Here is a 20,396-nt window from a genome sequence, read left to right on the forward strand (position 1 = left end):
TTCGGCCTGGTAGCATTAATAGTTCCAGACTGGTCAAGACGACCATGGTATGTAGATTTGATCAGACTCAAGATGGGTCCTCCCTTGACCCTGAGGTTTCAGGAAGCAGCTGTTTTTGCATGCTCTGATTGTCATGCAGGATGGTGATCACACCTGTCTAATGGTTTGGCTCTTGAAAGATCATGCTTAATGAGAAGAGAGCATTCTCGGAGTTGTGATACGTTGTTGCACTCTAGGATGTCCGTCTCCTCCTTTGGAGTATGCCAGAGTTTGTTGGGTCTTTGAGGATTAGTGTCACCGTAGGAAGATTCTTCCCCTTCGATTCTCAGGTCTGGGGATTTGGGACTTTTTGCAGGACATTTTAGAAAAGAGTTTAGCCCTTGTTTCCTTGTCATCAGCAGCAGATGAATCCATTATGAATGGGTTGTGTCCACCTACCAGCAGGGAGAGATAGAGAACACTGAAAACCATAGTGCCTCTAGGACGGCTAGCTCCATCTGCCTCTCAGTATTTCTCTATCTCCCAGCAGGGTAGGACACAGCGTGTTCAGCTCCTTGAAAATTTATGTCTGGGGAGGCTCCTGTGCTTGGCCAGTTGAGCTGGGGTTTTGTGGCTGGTGGTGCCCACTTTAAAGGCACATAGGTTCGCCCTTTCCTGCCTTACCCATTGTGGATGCAGGCACATAGGTTTGCCCTTTCCCTGCCTTTCCCACTTCCCCCTTGTGGATATAGGCATATAGGTTCGCCCTGTCCCTGCCTTTCCCACCCTCTACTGCCTCCGGAGTACCTCTGTAGCTGTTTGCCTCCAACTTTCCTCACAGCGTAAAAAAAAACACGCTTTTTATGCACTGCTATTCTGAGGCTTTTATTGACATGCAGCGTGAACGTAGCTCGGTGGTCCTTTGAGGTAAGAGCGGTACTCAGCTCCTCCGGGGAGGGTCCGTGGATGGCGTTCTGATCGGGGTGATTTTGGTGCGAAGCCGCCATTTTGTATTTTATTCCGATGTTTTTCGGCGATGGCCGCTGAGGGAGTTAAGCGCTGTTCCGGTTGTGGCAAGCGCAGATCAGCAGCGGGGCTCTGTAAAACGTGCTGTATAGATGGTGGAGCCAGTACGAGCATGACAAGCGATGAGTCTTCCCGCTCAATGGAGCTGGCAGCGGGCGCCATCTTGGCCGCATGGCTCGACCCCCGCGATTGCGGAGGAGTCTGTGGATGGTGCGGAGTCCCTCGTTGAGGTTGCACTGCGCATGGAGTCGGCCTTGTCATTTTTAGCTGACGCCCTCTATGATCTGGTCAGAGCTTCGGCCAAACAGATGTCTGTGGCGGTGTCCGCCCGCCGCCTTCTATGGGTACAGCATTGGGAAGCTGACATGGCCTCTAAGCAACGGCTGGTGAAGTTGCCTTTCGGGGACTTCTGTTATTTGGAGAAAAGTTGGAGAGGATTGTTAAAGACGTGGGGAATGCTAAACCCCAGCGGTTACCTGAGGATAGGCCGCGGCCTTCTTCCAAGGATCAGGTGGTTCCCTCCTCCTTTAGACCTCGCTTCCATGAAGTTAGAAGGTATCACACGGGGTGCTCTGCTGGGTTTACTCAACGTGCCCGTTTTCAGCAGAGGAACTCCTTTCGCTCGGACAAGCGATCCGCAGCGGCCGGTGCTAGGCCTGGAGTTCATGGGCGACCCTCTCAATGATGGTGCGCTGGTCCACTCCTCCTTTACAGCTGTAGGAGGACGCCTTTCCCTCTTTCTACAGGAGTGGACCAAGATTACCTCGGATCAGTGGGTCCTGGACCTGATCAGAGAAGGTTACCGACTGGAATTCAATACCCCGGTGAGAGACGTGTTTTTGGAGTCCCGATGCGGTACTGCCATCAAACGGGCGGCGGTAGAGGAGACCCTACAAGCCTTGTTGCACCTTGGGGCGGTGATCTCTATGCCTCCCGCTGAACACGACTGCGGTCGTTACTCCATTTACTTTGTGGTGCCGCGAAAAGGCGGGTCTTTTCGGCCCATTCTCGAAGGAAGTCAACAAGTCTCTGAGAGTGCGGCATTTTCACATGGAAACCCTGCGCTCCGTCATTGCGGTGGTACAGCCAGGAGAGTTCCTCACGTCTCTGGACCTAAAAGAAGCTTACTTGCACATACCTATTTGGCCCCCGCACCAACGGTTCCTCCGATTTGCGGTGTTGGGAAGACATTTCCAGTTTCGGGCCTTGCCTTTTGGCCTCGCCACAGCTCTCCAAACTTTTTCAAAGGTAATGGTGGCAGTAGCTGCTTTTCTCAGGCAAGAGGGTATCCGGGTTCACCCGTACCTAGACGACTGGCTCATCAGAGCGGACTCGACAAAAGAGAGTCATCATGTCACAGCCAGAGTGGTCTTAGTACTGCAATCTCTGGGCTGGGTCGTCAATATACCCAAAAGTCACCTGACCCCCTCTCAATCTCTAGAATATTTGGGGGTCCGGTTCGACACGGCCTCGAGGTTTGTTTATCTACCCGACCAAAAGTGGTGCAAGCTTCAGAATCAGGTCCGTCTGCTCCTGAGGATGCCTTGCCCGCGAGCTTGGGACAATGTCCAGCTGTTGGGGTCGATGACGGCCACCTTAGAAGTGGTGCCATGGGCGAGAGCGCGCATATGAGACCTCTGCAGATTGCCCTGCTTCAGCGATGGCCTCCAATGTCCCAAGATTATCAACGCAGACTCACATGGCTCCCTGCGGCCCGACTCAGTATGGAGTGGTGGCTCTCAGACAGCATGCTGCGGCGAGGAATGCTGCTAGCGCTTCCCAATTGGTGCCTGGCAGTAACGGATGCCAGCCTGAAGGGCTGGGGAGCACATTGCCAGGGAAGCTATGCCCAGGGTCTATGGACACCCGAGGAAACAGGGTGGTCCATCAATCGCTTAGAACTGAGAGCGATATTTCAGACGCTTCTGGCCTTTCACAAAACCCTGGAGGGACTGGCTGTTCTGTCGGACAACACGACAGCAGTGGCCTACATAAATTGACAAGTGGCACTCAGTGCAGAGCACTGGCCGTGGAGGCCGCTCTAATTTGCCACTGGGCTGAGCTACATCTGCAGCTTCTGTCAGCAGCTCACATAGCAGGTCAGAGCAACGTGCAAGCCGATTTTCTAAGCAGGCATCAAAATCGACCCAGCGGAGTGGGAACTGGCAGACGAAGTGTTCCTTCAGATCTGTGCCAAATGGGGAAAGCCCGTAATGGATCTTATGGCGTCAAGCACAAATGCTAAAGTCCCGTCCTTTTTCAGCAGATGGAGAGATCCTCGCTCGGTGGGGTTGGATGCCTTGGCTCAACCCTGGCCTCGGGGCCTCCTGTATGTGTTCCCTCCTTGGCCCTTAATAGGGCGGCTCCTCCCGTGAATTCGGCTACATCAAGGAGTGGTGATTCTCATCGCCCCGGATTGGCCTAGGTGGCCGTGGTATGCGGACCTCCAACGGATGCTGGTGGAGGCTCCCCTTCCTTTGCCTCTGGTTCCGAACCTGTTGACGCAGGGCCCGGTGACCATGGAGGATCCATGCCGTTTTGGTCTTACGGCATGGCTATTGAGAGGGCGCAATTGAGAGACAAGGGCTATTCTAACAAGGTCATCTCCACTCTCTTGCAGGCCCGCAAGCGTTCCACTTCCGTTGCCTGTGCTCGGATCTGGCGCCAGTTTGAGGCTTGGTGTGCTTCTAAAGCGATCACACCCATGCGGGCTTCTGTCTCGCCGATACTTGACTTTCTGCAGGATGGTTTACAAAAAGGCTTTGCCTTTAATTCCCTGCGTGTTCAAGTGGCAGCATTGTCATGCTTTCGGGGGAAGGTCGCTGGCCTCTCCCTGGCTTCACATCCGGACATTGCACGGTTTCTGAGAGGGGTGCTTGGTCTCCGTCCTCCTGTGCGGGCCCCTTGCCTTGCCTGGCCTGGAACCTGGGGCTAGTATTAAAGGCTCTTCAGTGTTCGCCCTTCGAGCCGCTGAAGCAAGCTTCGGAGAAGGATGTGACTGTAGAGACGGTCTTTTTGGTGGCCATTGCATCGGCGAGATGGGTATCTGAGCTCCAGGCGCTGTCCTGTCGAGACCCTTTTCTGCAATTCTCAGAGTCCGGAGTAACGGTACGTACTGTGCCTTCCTTCATGCCTAAGGTGGTTTCAGCGTTTCACCTAAACCAGCCTATCTATTTGCCCTCCTTTACTAGGGAGGAGTTTCTAGAATCCTTTGGGCAGTTGCACCTCCTGAATGTGCACCGGGCTCTGTTGCAGTATCTGCAGATGTCAAATGCTTTCAGGACCTCTGATCACCTTTTTGTATTGTTGTCAGGTCCTCGCAGAGGGTCTCCAGTGTATAAAGCCACTATAGCCCGTTGGCTTAAGGAAGCCATTTTTTCTGCATATCTGCTCTCTGGCCAGCCTCAGCCTGACACCTTTAAGGCTCATTCCACAAGAGCGATTTCCTCCTCTTGGGCTGAAACTGGAGCACTCTCTCTTCAAGAGATATGTAGTACAGCAACTTGGGCTTCTAAGCTTTCTTTTGCTCGACATTACAGGCTGGATGTGGCTGCCAGGAGGGAAGCGCTTTTTGGAGCACAAGTGCTGGTGCGTGGTGTGGCTTGTTCCCGCCCTATCTAGGGATTTCTTTGATACACCCCATTCGTAATGGATTCATCTGCTGCTGATGACAAGGAAGGGAAAATTAGGTTCTTACCTTGGTAATTTTCTTTTCTTTAGTTACAGCAGATGAATCCATGACCCTTCCCTGATTGACTCTGTTTTGTGTTCAATTTTTCCTGCAGACATGTTCCCTCATTGGGAGAAGTTGGAAAACAGTCTTCAGGATTCTGTTCTTCTACAGGATGTTGAGTTCGTCCGTCCTTTGTGTAATTGCTCCTGTTCTGGGGCGTTCGTTCGCTGTGAGGAAAGTTCATGTTATGCTACTTTGCGGTTTAACACTGCTTTGGAAGCTTCAAAATACTGAGAGGCAGATGGAGCAAGCCGTCCTAGAGGCACTATGGTTTTCAGTGTTCTCTATCTCCCCCTGCTGGTAGGTGGACACAACCCATTCGTAATGGATTCATCTGCTGTGACTAAAGGAAAGAAAATTACCAAGGTAAGAACCTAATTTTCCCATTCTTGAAGGTGCAGTTGGTCACCCTGTGCTGCTTCATAGGTCTGGTGAAAGGAAGACCCTTGTGTTTTAATCTGCGCATGTTTCCTTAGAGCAGTTAAGCTTATTAATACTCCTCATTGGGTTATTGTCCCTCCTTGGGGTTAATTTTGGTGCTTTCTGTCTTAGTTCAGGCTCCCTTTGAACCTCTAGGCTCTGCTGTGTTCAAGGTTGTTTCTATCAAGATGGTATTTCTGTTGTATCCATTCATCGCACAGGATTTTGGAGCTCCTATCCCGTTACCTGGTTTTGAGGTCACTAAACATGACAAGGACTCAAGATGTCTTCATTGTTTAGATCTAGATCATGTGCTGTGAATATACCCCTGTCGCACGCAAGAGATCATAAAGTCTGACTGTTTATTTGTTCTCTTTTGGGGACCTTGTAAAGTTGAAGTTGCCACCAACGCAACTATAGCTCATTGGATTAAAGAGGTGATTTGCGTCTACATACATTTTGAAAGGCTGTCCAGTTCAGGTGTTTTGAAGGTTCTCTACTAGAAGTCAGTCTTTTTCTTGGGCAGAATATTCTCTGATTCCACCTATTGAGATTTGTAAAGTGGTGACTCGAGCATCCTTTCATTCTTTCAGAAAGCATTACTGTCTTTTGATATTCAAGCTATGAAGGATGCAGCCTTGGGAGCCAGAGTTTTAGCAACTGGGCTGTTGTCTTCCCACCCTACTTAGTTACTGCTTTTGTACGTCCCAAACATCTGGAGTGGTCTGATGGGACAATACTGCATTCCTTACCTCCTCTCTCACTTCTCTCCCTCTGTCTCTCCCCACCAACTACCTCGCCCTTACTGTGTCTGTTTATTACTAGATTGATGTGTCCTTTTATACTGCTGTTAGCCTTTTTGAACTAATGTAAGCCACATTGAGCCTGCCCATGGGCGGGAAAGTGTGGGATATAAATGCCTAAATAAATAAATAAATAAATAAGGAAGGATAAATAATTTACCTGCTAGGTTTCTTTTCTTGAGCCCTCCAGATCAGTCCAGAACCCTTCCTGGTTATGTATATATACTTGTATATATATACAGAGTCTCGATTATCTGACGTAACTGGGACCAGCCCATTGTTGGATAAGTGGAAAGTCAGATAATATGGTAAACAATGGTAACCCCTAACACAATGCACGGAAAGCATACTTTATGCATCAAGAACAGGCATAGAGTATCTTTAATTTAAAAATATTGTTTTATTAACACTAATCAGCAATGAAAAAATGACAAAAAATTTGTACAGTAGGCAGTTTGATTACAAATACAGAGCAGTATACACAGCACTGCAATTGTATAACAGGCAATGTGAACAGAAATAATGTACAGGTACAGGACCGTGCAAGGGAATCCATATTTATCAACTGCATATACAGTACAGAAATACAGAACCAAGCAGAACCCCTTTTCTCAAGATCACTGTGTTGTCTTCTCCACTCAAAACCAGTGTGAAGCAGAAATCAAGGCAGCAGAACTAAAACTGGAAAGCCTTCAGATCTGAGAGTAAGAATAAAGAAAGTGCTGTAAATGTAAATGAACAAACAGGAATACAGTAGGTGTGCATACGGTACTGCATAAAACTCATTGTGCACAAGAATCTTACCATGACCCCATTTCTTCAAAAGCACGGCCTCAAATTAAAAATGGATCCGTGGCAGGAAAAACAGGCTCTCTGGGTCACATAGTGCAGTGTGCCAGCTCCAAAAATTTCTGCAAAAGCACTGTCTTGGATCAAAATGGTTGCCTGGCTGGAAAACAGCTTAAAGCATCTTTAATGTTCACTTTCTGCAAAAGTTTCTACTTGGTAGACAAAACAACTTTTTTCCTCTTTCCACTGACCAAACATTGATACCATGTTGTAAGAGCAAGGTCTCAGCTAGAAACTTCAACCATTCCCTTTCTGCAAAAGCAGGGTCCCAGGTCCAAAGATTGCTACCATGCTCTAAAAGCAAGGTCCAAAAATTGCTGTTAACCTGTAAAAGTAAGGTCTCATCTTAAAGGTTTTTCAATGGCTCCCTTGCTGCACAAGCAGGATCCCAGGTCCAAAAATTGCCGCCATGCTGTACTGTTCTATTTATTTATTTGAAACATATCTAAACTACACTGTCCATTAGTCCTAGGTGGTGTACATCAGGATCATACACAATAAAAGACACAAAAAGCATAACAGAAAACACAGAAACTACAACAAAGAATTGGAAAATGAAACTCCCCTTACCATGACTAGAAACTTGGTCTCAGCTTAAAAGTTTTTCAGCGGTTCCCTCGCTGCACAATTGGGGTTCCTTGTGTAGAACCATGGTTTAAAAAAAAAAAATGCATGAAAGCATGGTCTGAAATAAAAAAAAAACAATTCACTCACTGCAGAAGTGGGGTCCTAGATCCAGAAATTCATGTGTAGAATAATGGGCTCAAATCACAAATATGAAGAGAACCCACACGCTTCTTAATTCGCATGAGGGGTGCATGAAGGAATATCAGCTGCACTGCCAGGTTCCCTTGCAGAGAAGCATGATCTTGGATAAAAAAACATGGCTTCTTTGTAACGTGTGAGGTCAGAAAACAGGAAGAGAAGCCATGAACTTCTTAATGGCAACACAATAATGTCACGGGGTGGGTGACAGGACATGCTGGATGGTTAGATTAGCGGAGGTCGGATAATCAAGACTGTACTGTACTCTGATCTTCCCTTTGTATCACAAAAGTCCAGTAGACTCTTGCTTAGGTTCTGTTCCAGCTGTTTAGCATGTTGAAATAATCGTTTTAATAAGTTATGGATAAATGCAATCATTCATTAATTCTAAGATTTGTTCCTTATCTGTTGAAGAGTTCTCTTAGTTCCTTGAGAGTGATTTTGTGATAAGTTCTTTCTGCTTTGTTATAAAAAATACTGGTTAATCAGGGGGGCTGCACAGGGTTCTAAATTGATGACGACATAGCTCATGACTTCAGTCTCCACCTGCTGGCAGAGGAGCATAACTCAAGCGTCTGGAGGGACTCAAGGAAAGAAAATTAGCAGGTAAGACCTAATTTCTCCTTCTTGGATATATTCTAGAACAGGCTGTGCATTGGCAGATCCTATTCTAAAGTATTAGCAGCACTTGACATGCCTTATTGAACAGCTCAATTCCAATTTGGACATTATATTTAAAATGTGCCTCCACAGGTAGCAACTTAGTAGTTGACAGCAATAAAGACCAGTTGACCCATATAGTCTGTCTAGCTATGTGCTCTTACACTGTTAAGAATGTATTCCAATTGCTAGCCAGTGCAAGGCTGCTTATAGGATCTCTTTCCTTATCCAAGACTGTTCTTGTTGCCTTTCTCTTAGATTCTCTGCCGTTCTTGGTAGATGAGCAATACGTTTGTATAGTGCTATTGGTGTACACAGCACTATGCAAGTTCTTATATTCTCAGGGAAGGGGCCTTTGTCATTTTCCACAATTTTGTGTCATGTTTATATCTGTTTGTTAAAAAAAAAAAATTGTAGTGAACAGGCAGCAAGATCCCAGTAGGAGAAAACAGTTGTACAATTCCCTGTGAACATGAATAAGATAGAGTTAAAGGTATGTTTTGAAGGGATAATATATTTAATCTTGACAAGTACATTAGAGTTTGTTGTAAAGACAATTGAGGAGAAGATAATGCAGAGCACGAGCTTGTGACTTTAGAATTAGACTTCCAAGAGGCTCTGTCAATGAATTTAATGCTTGGTGGTTATATCTGGGCTTTTTGCTTGAAATATGTAACCTTGGAGAGATCAGGACCTTGCAGCTGTATAATTCATTAGGCTTTAGAGAAGGAAAAAGAGGTGTCACTTTCCCTGTTATAGAATTGTGCAGTGCTGAGATCTGTTACATTGATTCTTCCCACTCAGACGCCCCTGTGCATTTCTCCTTCCTGCAGCGGGAGACGTTGCTACGGCAGCTGGAGACAAATCAGTTGGATATTGACGCAACACTGGAGGAGCTCTCTGTGCAGCAGGAGACTGAGGACCAAAACTACGAACTGTACGTCATTAATTTCAGTCTTATTCTGTTAGTGCTGGCCCGCTGAACCAGTGCATGGGTTTCATTTCTTGGTGCCTGATATACTAAGATACTTTCACTTAGGCACAAATTGGGAAAATCTTAGCACATTTGGCCCTTTGAGGATGAGAATAACCTTATTTAGGCTATCCAAAGAACGTCCTTTGTTTTCACCACTCATCCCTTTCCCCATGGAAGTTTCTTTACGGACAGCTAATAAAGGTTTGAATTAAAGCAGAGATGGAACCAAGTGTGAAAGTGAATTAACTGCTGCATTATTATTAAAGCTGGTCCAGGAGAATTTCAGGTTAGGTTTCTGTTCTGTAGCATATGTGACCATCTCTGGGGAAAAGGTTACCAGAAAGAAAAAAAAAAAAAAGGTTTTAGTGATTTCTGTTAATGCAGACAGTTTGTAATATAACACTCCAAACCCCATCCTTTTATGTGAAAAAATAAAAAGCTAACAGAAGTTCAAGCATGTAATTTCTGTAGATTGTTATGGACCCATGACATGAAAAATCGGAGGAGTGGCCTAGTGGTTATAGCACCGGTCTTGCAATCCAGAGGTGGCCGGTTGAAATCCCGCTACTGCTCCTTGTGATCTTGGGCAAGGCACTCAACCCTCCATTGCCTCAGGTACAAACTTAGATTGTGAGCCCTCCTGGGACAGAGAAATATCCAGTGTACCTGAATGTAACTCACCTTGAGCTACTACTGAAAAAGGTGTGAGCAAAATCTAAAAAAATAATAAATTCTCAACTTCCTTGTCATCAAGCAGATGAAGCCATTACGTATGGGTTGTGTCCATCAACCAGCAGGGGGAGATAGAGAGCACTCAACTTTCCACAGTGCCTCATGGCCAGCTAGCTCCACTGCCTCTTCAGTATTCTCTATCTCCCCAAGCAGGGTGGCTGCAGCTTCTTCGAGCTCCATCAGAAATCTGCCTGGGGGTGGCTCCTGGCTTGCCAGTTGTTAGCCGGGGTGTTAGAGGCTATAGCAGCTTCACTTTGAAGGCACATAGGTCAGCCCTTTCCCTGCCTTACCCATGCCCCCGTGGATGTGGACATATTAGCTTGCTTTGCCCTGTCCTTTCCCACTCAGTGGATGCAGGCACATTGGTTCGCCTTTCCCTGCCTTTCCCACTTATCTGAGCCTCCGGAGTGTTTTTATTTACCTCTTTTGCCTCTGCTTTCCTCACAGCGTTAAAAATAAATAAGTAATTAAAGTCGCATTGCGCTTTAGTGCAGCGATCTTGGAAAAGAGGTTTTTTTTTCCTTGAGATTCTTCTGCAGGACCGGAGCTGTGATACTCGGTCTAGTGAGATAAGAGTGTTTTCTGACTCCTCCGGGGTGGGCCCGCGATCGGAACGTTTTTTGGCATGAACCGCCATTTTTGAATTTTACCACTGTTTTCGGCGATGGCTGCGGAGACTGTAAAGCGCTGTTCTAAATGTGGCAAGAGCAAATCAGCAGCGGGGCTCTGTAATTCGTGCTGTACAGACGGTAGAGCCGGCCCGAGCATGGCGAGCGGCGATCTTTTGCACTCTGAGTTGGCAGGGGACGCCATTTTGGATTTTCCACATGGCGAGGCCTCTGTTGCGACGGAGAGCCCTGAATCCGGGGGGGGGGGGGGGGGGGGGGGGCCCTCTGAGTGAGGCTAATAATAGAGCTGATAGCCCTGGGCAGGATCTGGGCGGTCAGGGAGCGGTTTTCTCCCCTGATTTTGTTTTAATGCTGCATAGGGCGTACATGCTTAAAAGAGCTCTTCCACAGGGATCTTCTGACCCTCTGCCTGCCACCCCGGTGGATCCTGGCCTTTGGAGTTGGCTTTGCCTGTTTCTTATCCTCCTGATAAATGCAGAAGGGCTAATTCCCCTTCTGAGTGTGGCGCACCCCCGTGGTCGGGCTATGAGGATTCTGAGGGGTCTGGCAGAACTTCTTGGGCTGAGGAGCCAGAGTCGGGTGCAGAATTGCCACAGGAGCTTGATGATTTGTCTGCAGTGAGGATTTTCCACCGCGAGGAGCTGCCAGCTCTTATTTCAGATGCCTTACAAGCCCTCTTGATTGAAGATCCTGGGAGTGGCACAGCCTCCTCTGTTAATCCAAGGATGGCTAGTACCAGAAAGCCTGCTCGAGCCTTTCCTTTGCATGACTCCATCCAAGAGCTTATTTCGGCTCAATGGGCTGACCCTTAGAGGAAGGCTTCGGCCTATCTTCGGGCAAGCGCTGAGGTTTGGAATCCCCCAGGCCTTTAACAATGTTTTCCAGCTCCTCACCAAACAGGAGAAGGCCTTGAAGGGGCAACTTCACCAACCTTTGCTTAGAGGCCATGTCCGCCGCCCAATGTCGTAGCCAAAAAGTGCGGTGAGCCACCACTGCTACAGCCATTTGTTTAGCTGAAGCTCTGACCATATCATAAAGGGCGTCAGCCAAAAAGGACAAGGCCGACTCCATCCGCTAAGCCACTTCAGATAAGGTCTCCGCTCCATCACCGGGCTGTTCCACTGCCCGCTGTAACCAAGCCAGGCAGGCTCTAGCAGCATAACAACTGCATGCAGACGCCCGAACAGTGAGACCTGCCAAATCAAAGGACCGCTTCAGAGCTGAATCAAGCCTGCGGTCTTGAATATCCTTCAGGGCAACACCTCCTTCAACAGGGAGGGTAGTTCTCTTTGTCACAGCTGTGACCAGGGCATCCACTTTAGGCATTGCAAAGCGAGCCAAATGTTCCTCACTCAGAGGGTATAATTGCCCCATAGCCCTGGCAACCTTCAAAGGTCCGTCGGGGTCAGCCCATTGAGCCGAAATAAGCTCTTGGATGGAGTCATGCAAAGGAAAGGCTCGAGCAGGCTTTCTGGTACTAGCCACTGGGCCGAGCTGCATCTACAGTCCCTGTCAGCAGCTCACATTGCAGGTCAGAGCAACGTGCAAGCCGACTATCTAAACAGGCATCAGATCGATCCAGTGGAGTGGGAACTAGCAGACGATGTATTCCTGCAGATATGTGCCAAATGGGGCAAGCCAGTGATGGATCTTATGGCGACCAGTTCCAATGCCAAAGTCCCATGCTTCTTCAGCAGGCGGAGGGATCCTCGCTCTGCCGGGTTGGATGCCTTGGCTCAATCCTGGCCCTGGGGCTTGCTGTATGTCTTCCCTCCGTGGCCCTTGATAGGGCGAGTGCTCCTGCGGATTCGGCTGCATCCAGGAGAAGTGGTGCTCATCGCCCTGGATTGGCCCAGGAGGCCTTGGTATGCGGACCTCCGACAGATGCTGTTGGAGGCTTCCTTTCCATTACCTCTGGTTCCGCACCTGTTGTCACAGGGTCCGGTGGCCATGGAGGACGCCTGCCGCTTTGGTCTTATGGCATGGCGATTGAGAGGGCGCAATTGAGAGATAAAGGCTACTCAAATAAGGTAATTTCCACTCTCCTGCAGGCCCGTAAGCGCTCCACTTCCGTGGCTTATGCCAGGATTTGGCTCCAGTTTGAAGTCTGGTGTGTTTCAAGAGCGCTTTCTCCATTGCGGGCTCCTGTCTTTTTGCAGGATGGTGTACACAAAGGGTGCAAGTGGCAGCATTGGCCTCCCTGCGTGGCAAGGTTGCAGGCGTGTCCTTAGCTGCTCATCCAGATGTGGCACGGTTTCTTAGAGGGGTGCTTCGGCTCCGTCCTCCCGTGTGGGCACCTTGTCCAGCTTGGAACCTGGAGTTAGTATTGAAGGCCCTTCAGGGTGCTCCCTTTGAACCGCTTTGGCGTGCTTCAGAGAAAGATTTGACACTGAAGGCCGTCTTTTTAGTGGCCATTACCTCGGCGAGACGGGTGTCAGAGCTCCAGGCGCTGTCCTGTAGAGACCCTTTTCTGCAATTCTCAGAGTCAGGGGTCACGGTTCGGACCGTGCCTTCTTTTATGCCTAAGGTGGTTTCAGCGTTTCACCTAAACCAGCCTGTTTTTCTTCCCTCCTTTGTTGAGGAGGAGTTTCCAGATTCATTTGGGCAGTTGCACCTTTTGGATGTGCGCAGGACTCTGTTGCAGTATCTGCGAATTACAAATTCTTTCAGGACCTCTGATCATCTTTTTGTGCTGTTTGCAGGTCCTCGCAGAGGGTCTTCGGCGTCTCAAGCCACTATTGCCCGTTGGCTCAAAGAAGCTATCTTTTCAGCATATCTGCTGTCTGGCCGGACTCTGCCTAAAGCCTTTAAGGCACATTCCACAAGAGCGATTTCCTCTTCCTGGGCGGAAACTGGAGCACTGTCTCTTCATGAAATTTGCAGTGCTGCAACATGGGCTTCTAAGCTCTCTTTCGCCCGACATTATGGATGTGGCTGCCAGGAGGGATGCGCGCGTTTTGGAGCACAGGTTCTAGCGCGTGGTGTGGCTTGTTTCCACCCTGTTTAGGGATTGCTTTGTTACATCCCATACATAATGGCTTCATCTGCTTGATGACAAGGAAGGGAAAATTAGGTTCTTACCTTGGTAATTTTCTTTCCTTTAGTCATAGCAGATGAAGCCATGAGCCCTCCCTGTATGATTGCCTGTATTGCAGTGATTCTGATTTTAGGTGCTGTTCTTGTTTCCTGAAGTTATATTCCTTCCTTGGGGAGTCGGAAAACAGTCTTCAGGATTCTTGTTACAGTTATAGGAGGATGAATTCATTCCCTCCAGTTCATGTTTTGGGAGGATGAGTTTATTCACTCCAGGAGGATGCAAGTATTCCCTCCGTTTATACAAAGTGGAGGACGAGTTTATTCCCTCCAGGAGGATGAGTTCATTCCCTCCTTTTTTGAGTTTATGCCCTTGTTAAGGGGCCTTCGTTCGCTGTGAGGAAAGTTCATGTTATTCCCATTGCGGTTTGCCATACTGCTTTGGAAGCTTCAAATACTGAAGAGGCAGTGGAGCTAGCTGGCCATGAGGCACTGTGAAAATTTGAGTGCTCTCTATCTCCCCCTGCTGGTTGATGGACACAACCCATACGTAATGGCTTCATCTGCTGTGACTAAAGGAAAGAAAATTACCAAGGTAAGAACCTAATTTTCCCATTTTGGATCCGCTACTTTAGTCACCTTTTCCCAGAGAGGTTAATATTTAGGGGGACTTTTCTGGTAACTGTCATATTAAAGACAGCCCTTAAAAATGAAAAATTGCTATACTGGCAGTATTTTTTGTGTAGCTTTATTTTTATAGAGATTTTGTTTTCAGCAAGTACATCATACGTGGTCTCATTATTTACTATGGAATGTACTTAGTTATTAGGATTTATTCTCCTTTTACACAGTTTTCCCTCTTTCTGCAGGGTAATAAATCACCACCTTGCAACTTTTCAGGAGATTAAAGAAGAAGCATTTTGTTACCTGTTACAAGTTCCCTTTTTAACATACTGGGGAAACGCATCAGTGGAGACTGATTAACAGTTTGAACCCATAGGATGTGGTACAAAGAAATGCCCCTAGGAATTTGCTTTGCTTCATGTTGAGGTGTCTGTGCCACAGATGATTTATGCATAGCTGTATAGATAGAAAGTCCAGTATAAGGACACCTACACCACTGCGAAGATGTTCTGTGTGTTTGCTCTTACTAAGCAATTTGTCTTTGATCAATATTGATTTTGAGGTTTTGGGTTCAAGAAGTATACTGGTATAGTGGAGTCTTCTGTGTGTATTTTTAATACAGTGCGTAGAAAGTGAGATCTATCGGATGTGACAGATCAGTCTAAAACATCTTGTATAATTAAAGTTCATGTACTGGAGGTACCAGTTTACATGGTCTGTAGGAAAAGTATGTTTAATGGCACTTTAAAAATATATGGAAACAGGGTTAGAGATGTATACCATCTTGCTCACACATCTGTCGCAGCACTCATGCTGTTTGAGATGGTGATCAACATTTAATGGCACTGCAAAAACACAATGAGTAATGTCAGCTTTACTCAAGTAGAAACTATACTGCTTGATCAGGTGAAGAAACCAGACTTAGTAGAGAGGAGAAGAGCATGATTATGGAGGGAAAGGAAAACTGTTCCCTTTTTGGTGGACAGTTTTTATTTTTCATATGATTGATGTAGGTACATCAACTAGAACTATACATTTAGTTTGTTGAACCAATTACATAAGGATTTGCAGAGTATATTGCTATGAATCCTTCCAGTTTTTGATTGAGCATTTTCATGGTTAGGTAATTAGATCCCCATTTGAAAATTGCCCAGGCACTGAATGGCTAAATATAACCATGTAGTTTAATGAAACAGCATAACCTCTTCAGGTGTGAAAACTGTTTACATACATTGAAGTATCATATATATGTCCAGTTTCTCCACCTAATCTCATTGCAGAAATAGCAGAATTAAAGTTTGAGCGTACTTAAGTATATGGATACTGGTTATAGTTTAATATTCCTTCTCTTACTGCCTTTGATATATTGGTTGGCTCTTGCAGGAAAAACACTTGTTTTCAAGTCCCCATCCCTTCCCCTTGGCTATTCATGGTTGCCTTCCTCTTGCCCTGGCAATGATCATCTCTGAGGACAAGCAGGCCATCAAATTCTCATATGTGGGTGACGTCATCCGACGGAGCCTGGTGCAAACACCGACTAGCATGTTCAAGAATTTTCTAGGAGCGTCCCACCGTGCATGCACTGGTGCCTTGTCACCCGACACGCATGCTCAGGCCCCTCAGTCTTCATTATTCCACAGAGCTGGGAGGATGCATCACTGTGTTCTCCTCTTGACGTGTATTTTTCTCATCTTTCACAGTGGCTTCCCGTGCAGTTCTTTTGGCCTTCCATATATTTTTTAGGTATTTCAAAGCTGTTCACAAAAAGAATAATATCTCATTCAGATATGATATACAATTTAAGTTAATTCGTTCACGAACAGTTACGATTTTAAAGTTTTACGGAAAAAAAAATATAATCAGATATCAACCATAATTAACACTGGTAAGCCATTCCAGATTATTGGACCCTGAAATACAAAAGAATGTTCCCAGACAGACTTCAACTTCATTTTCTTCATAGATAGAATATCAAGAGTGTAGAATATGAGCACAGCCATGAGCCTTAAGATCAGGGCCAAAAAGAGTTAAAGGTTAACTAACCTGTGTGACTTTGAAACTTATGAGATGCTGAGACACCCTTTATTCTGGGAAATGGAAAGTACCAAAAAGGTACAGGTATTTCAGAGAAAAGAGAAGTCATAAAAACCTCATAAACAAGATGACGTGATTTAACAACCTAAGGGGAATAATGTAAGGGAAATGGATCCTGGGAAAAAGAGAACTGTATGGACCTGTGGAAAGTACCTTGTAACAGTGAGAAATACCTTACACACTGCCTCATCCTCTCATCTCAACACAATAAGTACAAACCCACAGCCATAAACACCCCAGACCACACCCTCCCTATTTCAGACAGTCTAAAAATACTCAGCGTCACAATCGACCACAACCTTACTCTTGAGAGCCAAGTGAACTCCACAACAAAGAAAATGTTCCACTCAGTGTGGAAACTTAAACACGTAAAACCTTTCTTCCCGAGGGAAATATTTCGTAAACTAATACAATCAAAGGTTCTAAGCCATGCAGACTACTGCAACGGAATCTATGTGGGGTGTAAAGAACAACTCACAAAGAAACTCCAGACCGCCCAAAACAAAGCAGCCAGGCTGATATTTGGTAAAACACGATTCGAAAGTGCTAAACCCTTCCGAGAAAAACTGCATTGGCTCTCAATCAAAGAACTTATTATCTTCAAAATCTGCACCGTGGTCCACAAAATTATCTATGGCGAATCCCAGGATACATGACAGACCTTATAGATCTACCAACCAGAAACAGAACCGGATCATCAAGAACATACCTAAACCTCCACTACTAATTGCACAGGATTCAAATACAAAACAACCTATGCATCCAGCTTCTCCTATATAAGCACACAACTACAGAACGCACTGCCAAAAGCTGTGAACACAATCTATGACCATCTAACCTCCAGGAAATCACTAAAGACCAACCTGTTCAAAAAGGCTTACCCTACCGACCCAACATAAATCTCTACACCCGGCAACACAGCAAAACTAATGATCGTACTGGACAATATACAAACTTCCCTCTCTTCGACCCCCATGGTGCCTGAAACACACCTACCTTATTCGACCACAACATAAGTATTTGTTTCTCTACCGGACTTGGCGAACGCCTTTACGGTACTATGTAAGCCACATTGAGCCTGCAAATAGGTGGGATACAAATGTAACAAATAAAATGTAATGTGTTAGCTTGTCAATTTAGTATATAAGCAGCTTGATCAGAGCATTACTTTGGAGAGGCAGTCTCAGATAGTACATATGTATAGCAGAGCCGTCCTCCCATGAGAAAATGATTTATTATTTATTTATTTTACTGCTTTTATACCCCACAATTTCCCACCACTGGCAGGCTCAATGTGGCTTACAACATTTATTAAAAATAGTTGAGTACAATAGACGGAAAAGGGATAGGGTGGAGGACAAGGATAAAGAAATGGGTCAGTCCATAAGGGCCGTGCCCCGAGGTCAGTGTGGCTGGACAGGTGCGTTGGGGTACGCTTGCTCAAATAGGTAGGTCTTGAGTGACTTCCTGAAAGTCAGATGATCCTGAATCGTTTTCACTGATTTAGGCAGCGCATTCCATAAGTGTGTACTGACGTAGGAAAAGGTGGAAGCGTACATGGTTTTATACTTCAGCTTAGAACACGCAGGGTAATGGAGGTTTTAGTAGGAACAGGACGTTCTTAGTGAGTTTCTTGGTGGTAGGTGGATTAGGGCATCCATGTACGCTGGGGCTGTTCCATAGAGAATCTTGTGGACTCGGGTACAGATTTTAAAAGTTATACGCTCTTGGACAGGAAGCCAGTGCAATTTCTCACGAAGTGGACTGGAGCTGGTGAATTTCGAAACTCCATAGATGAGTCTAGCTGCTGTGTTTTGAATGGTTTGTAGCTTCTTTAGGAGAACACCTGTGCACCCTGCATAGATGCCATTGCAGTAATCTAGGCGACTCAAGACGAACGATCTGACCAGATTGCAAAAAACTCCCCTCGGGAAATAAGGCTTCACTCGCTTTAGCTTCCAGAGTGAGGAGAACGCTTTCTTGGTGGTTATGATGGTATGACCCAGTAGCGTTAAGTTCCGAACTACAATAACACCTAGTATACATAGGCTTTCAGAGATGGATAAGGTAAAGCCTGGCATGGTTAAGGTAGTGGGCCTAAATTTATTAAAGGGAGAGGCAAGAATCAGGCAGTGAGTTTTTATCGGTGTTAAGTTTTAATTTGAAGGCGCTGGCCCAAGTGAGCATGGTATTTATTCCAAGGTTGATGTCATCAGTAATTTCAGCGAAGCTCGTATGAAATGGGATGTAAATAGTGACATCATCTGCATAGATAAATGGGTGGAGACCTAGTTTACAAAGGGCTGCAGCCAGGGGAATCAGCATTACGTTGAAAAGAGTAGGAGAGAGCGGCGAGCCTTGGGGCACCCCACAGACCTGGTGCCACGGAGAGGATAGCTGTGAGTCAGACTTTACTTGGTAGGTCCTGGTGGTTAAGAAACTGGCTAGCCTGGCTAGAACATTCCCACCGACTCCGAAGTAGTCGAGAAGCCTTAACAGGATGGTGTGGTCTACCATGTCGAAAGCACTTGATAAGTCAAATTGAAGTAAAAGAATGCTCCTCCCTATTGCTATTTCCTGCTTGAAGCTTGATAAAAGCGTGACAAGCACTGTTTCAGTGCTGTGAAGGGCACGAAAGCCTGACTGCGATTCATGGAATATGGAGAACCTGTCCAGATACTTAGTGAGCTGCTTGTTCACCATGCTCTCCATAAGCTTTACAAATAGCAGTATTGACGCAATGGGGCGATAGTTTGTTAGATCAGCACTATTCTTTTTTGGCATCCTTTGGGACTGGGGTGAGTAGTATATTCCCATGAGAGCCAGGGAAGAGCCTGTTGCCTAGCATGAAGTTCAGGTGCTGCGTTAGATCAGCAGTAAAGCAGGCAGGGGCACTTTTTAGTAGATAGTTTGGGCAGACGTCCAGGTAGCAAAACTTACTGGAGAATCGACGGATCTCCTGTGTGACGGATTTGATAGTAAGCGCAGAAAAGTGCAAGAGTGTTCTATCTACTGGGCAGCCCTCTGGATCCGGAGCGAGGCCGTCGATGAACTGTTCTATTCCTGCGCAGTGCTGTGGCAGGGATCCCCGGAGACTAAGTATTTTATCTTTAAAGAATATGGCAAGCTGATCCGCAGATGGGATGACGGTTGATGGGGAGGTGAGTCTTGTGGAATCCAGTAGTTTGTTGACGAAGGAGTAAAGTGTTCTAATGTCCTTGTAATCAGGCCCAATTTTTGTTTTATAGTATAAAGTCTTAGCTTCCATATCATCATGCTGATCAATCCATAGACTGGTGGGTTGTGTCCATCTACCAGCAGGTGGAGATAGAGAGCAATCCTTTTGCCTCCCTATATGTGGTCATGTGCTGCCGGAAACTCCTCAGTATGTTCTCTATCTCAGCAGGTGGTGGTCACACACAGCAGCAGCTCTGGCTAGGTCTCCAAGCCTAATCTTTAGGTTTTGTTGAGTACCTGGGGTTGAGGGTTCTTCTTGAGCAAGTGCAAACCTGGTGGTGCCAGGTCCCTCCTTTTCTCCCCCTCCCGCTGGCTCTGTTAAAAAAAAAAAAAAAAAATTTTGAACGTCCTTTAAGGGCGTTTATTTCAGCGTTTATAACAGCGTTTATTGCAGCTGCTCACTGGGACACCAGTTCGTTACAGCTCGGAGCGAGAAGCAGGTAATTTTTACCTTTTGTAGCGGGCAGGGGGTTCCCCGATCGGTCTCCACGTGGCCTATGACGTCGGAGGGCGAGGGCGGGAAGAATCGCTCCCCGAATCGTGTGTGCGCGTCTAGTGGGGATGCGGGGGTTTCAAAACCTGAGTCGCCTTTTTTGGGCATCAGTTTGGAGGCCGGTCAGTGTCCCTGTTCTTCCTCCAGTGCGATGGTTTTTCCCGCCATAAACGCCCATCCCCCGCTGCTCACCCCCTCCATTTTGGCCGGCCACTCTGCTCGGACGGCTTCTTCTTGGGCCACCCTCGAGGTGGGAGACGTTAATGCTATGATCGCCCTTGATTTGGGCGACGGCAAGAAAGCGGCCAAAGTTAAGCGCCGTTCTTCCCGCGCGGCTCCTCGG

The 20,396-nt window shown here is 46.6% G+C and overlaps 1 protein-coding gene across 1 annotated transcript in view; it reads left to right on the forward strand.

Moving 5' to 3' along the window:
- The window catches only part of RABL6 (RAB, member RAS oncogene family like 6), a 412,427-nt gene that overhangs the window by 143,590 nt on the left and 248,441 nt on the right, over positions 1-20,396 (forward strand). Inside the window, exon 8 of the mRNA XM_030206942.1 lies at positions 9,069-9,172. Within this exon, the coding sequence (XP_030062802.1) occupies positions 9,069-9,172 (104 nt within the window). The remainder of the gene's footprint in view (positions 1-9,068; positions 9,173-20,396) is intronic.

This window comes from Microcaecilia unicolor, chromosome 6, assembly GCF_901765095.1.
Source record: "Microcaecilia unicolor chromosome 6, aMicUni1.1, whole genome shotgun sequence".
Classification (NCBI taxonomy): domain Eukaryota; kingdom Metazoa; phylum Chordata; class Amphibia; order Gymnophiona; family Siphonopidae; genus Microcaecilia; species Microcaecilia unicolor.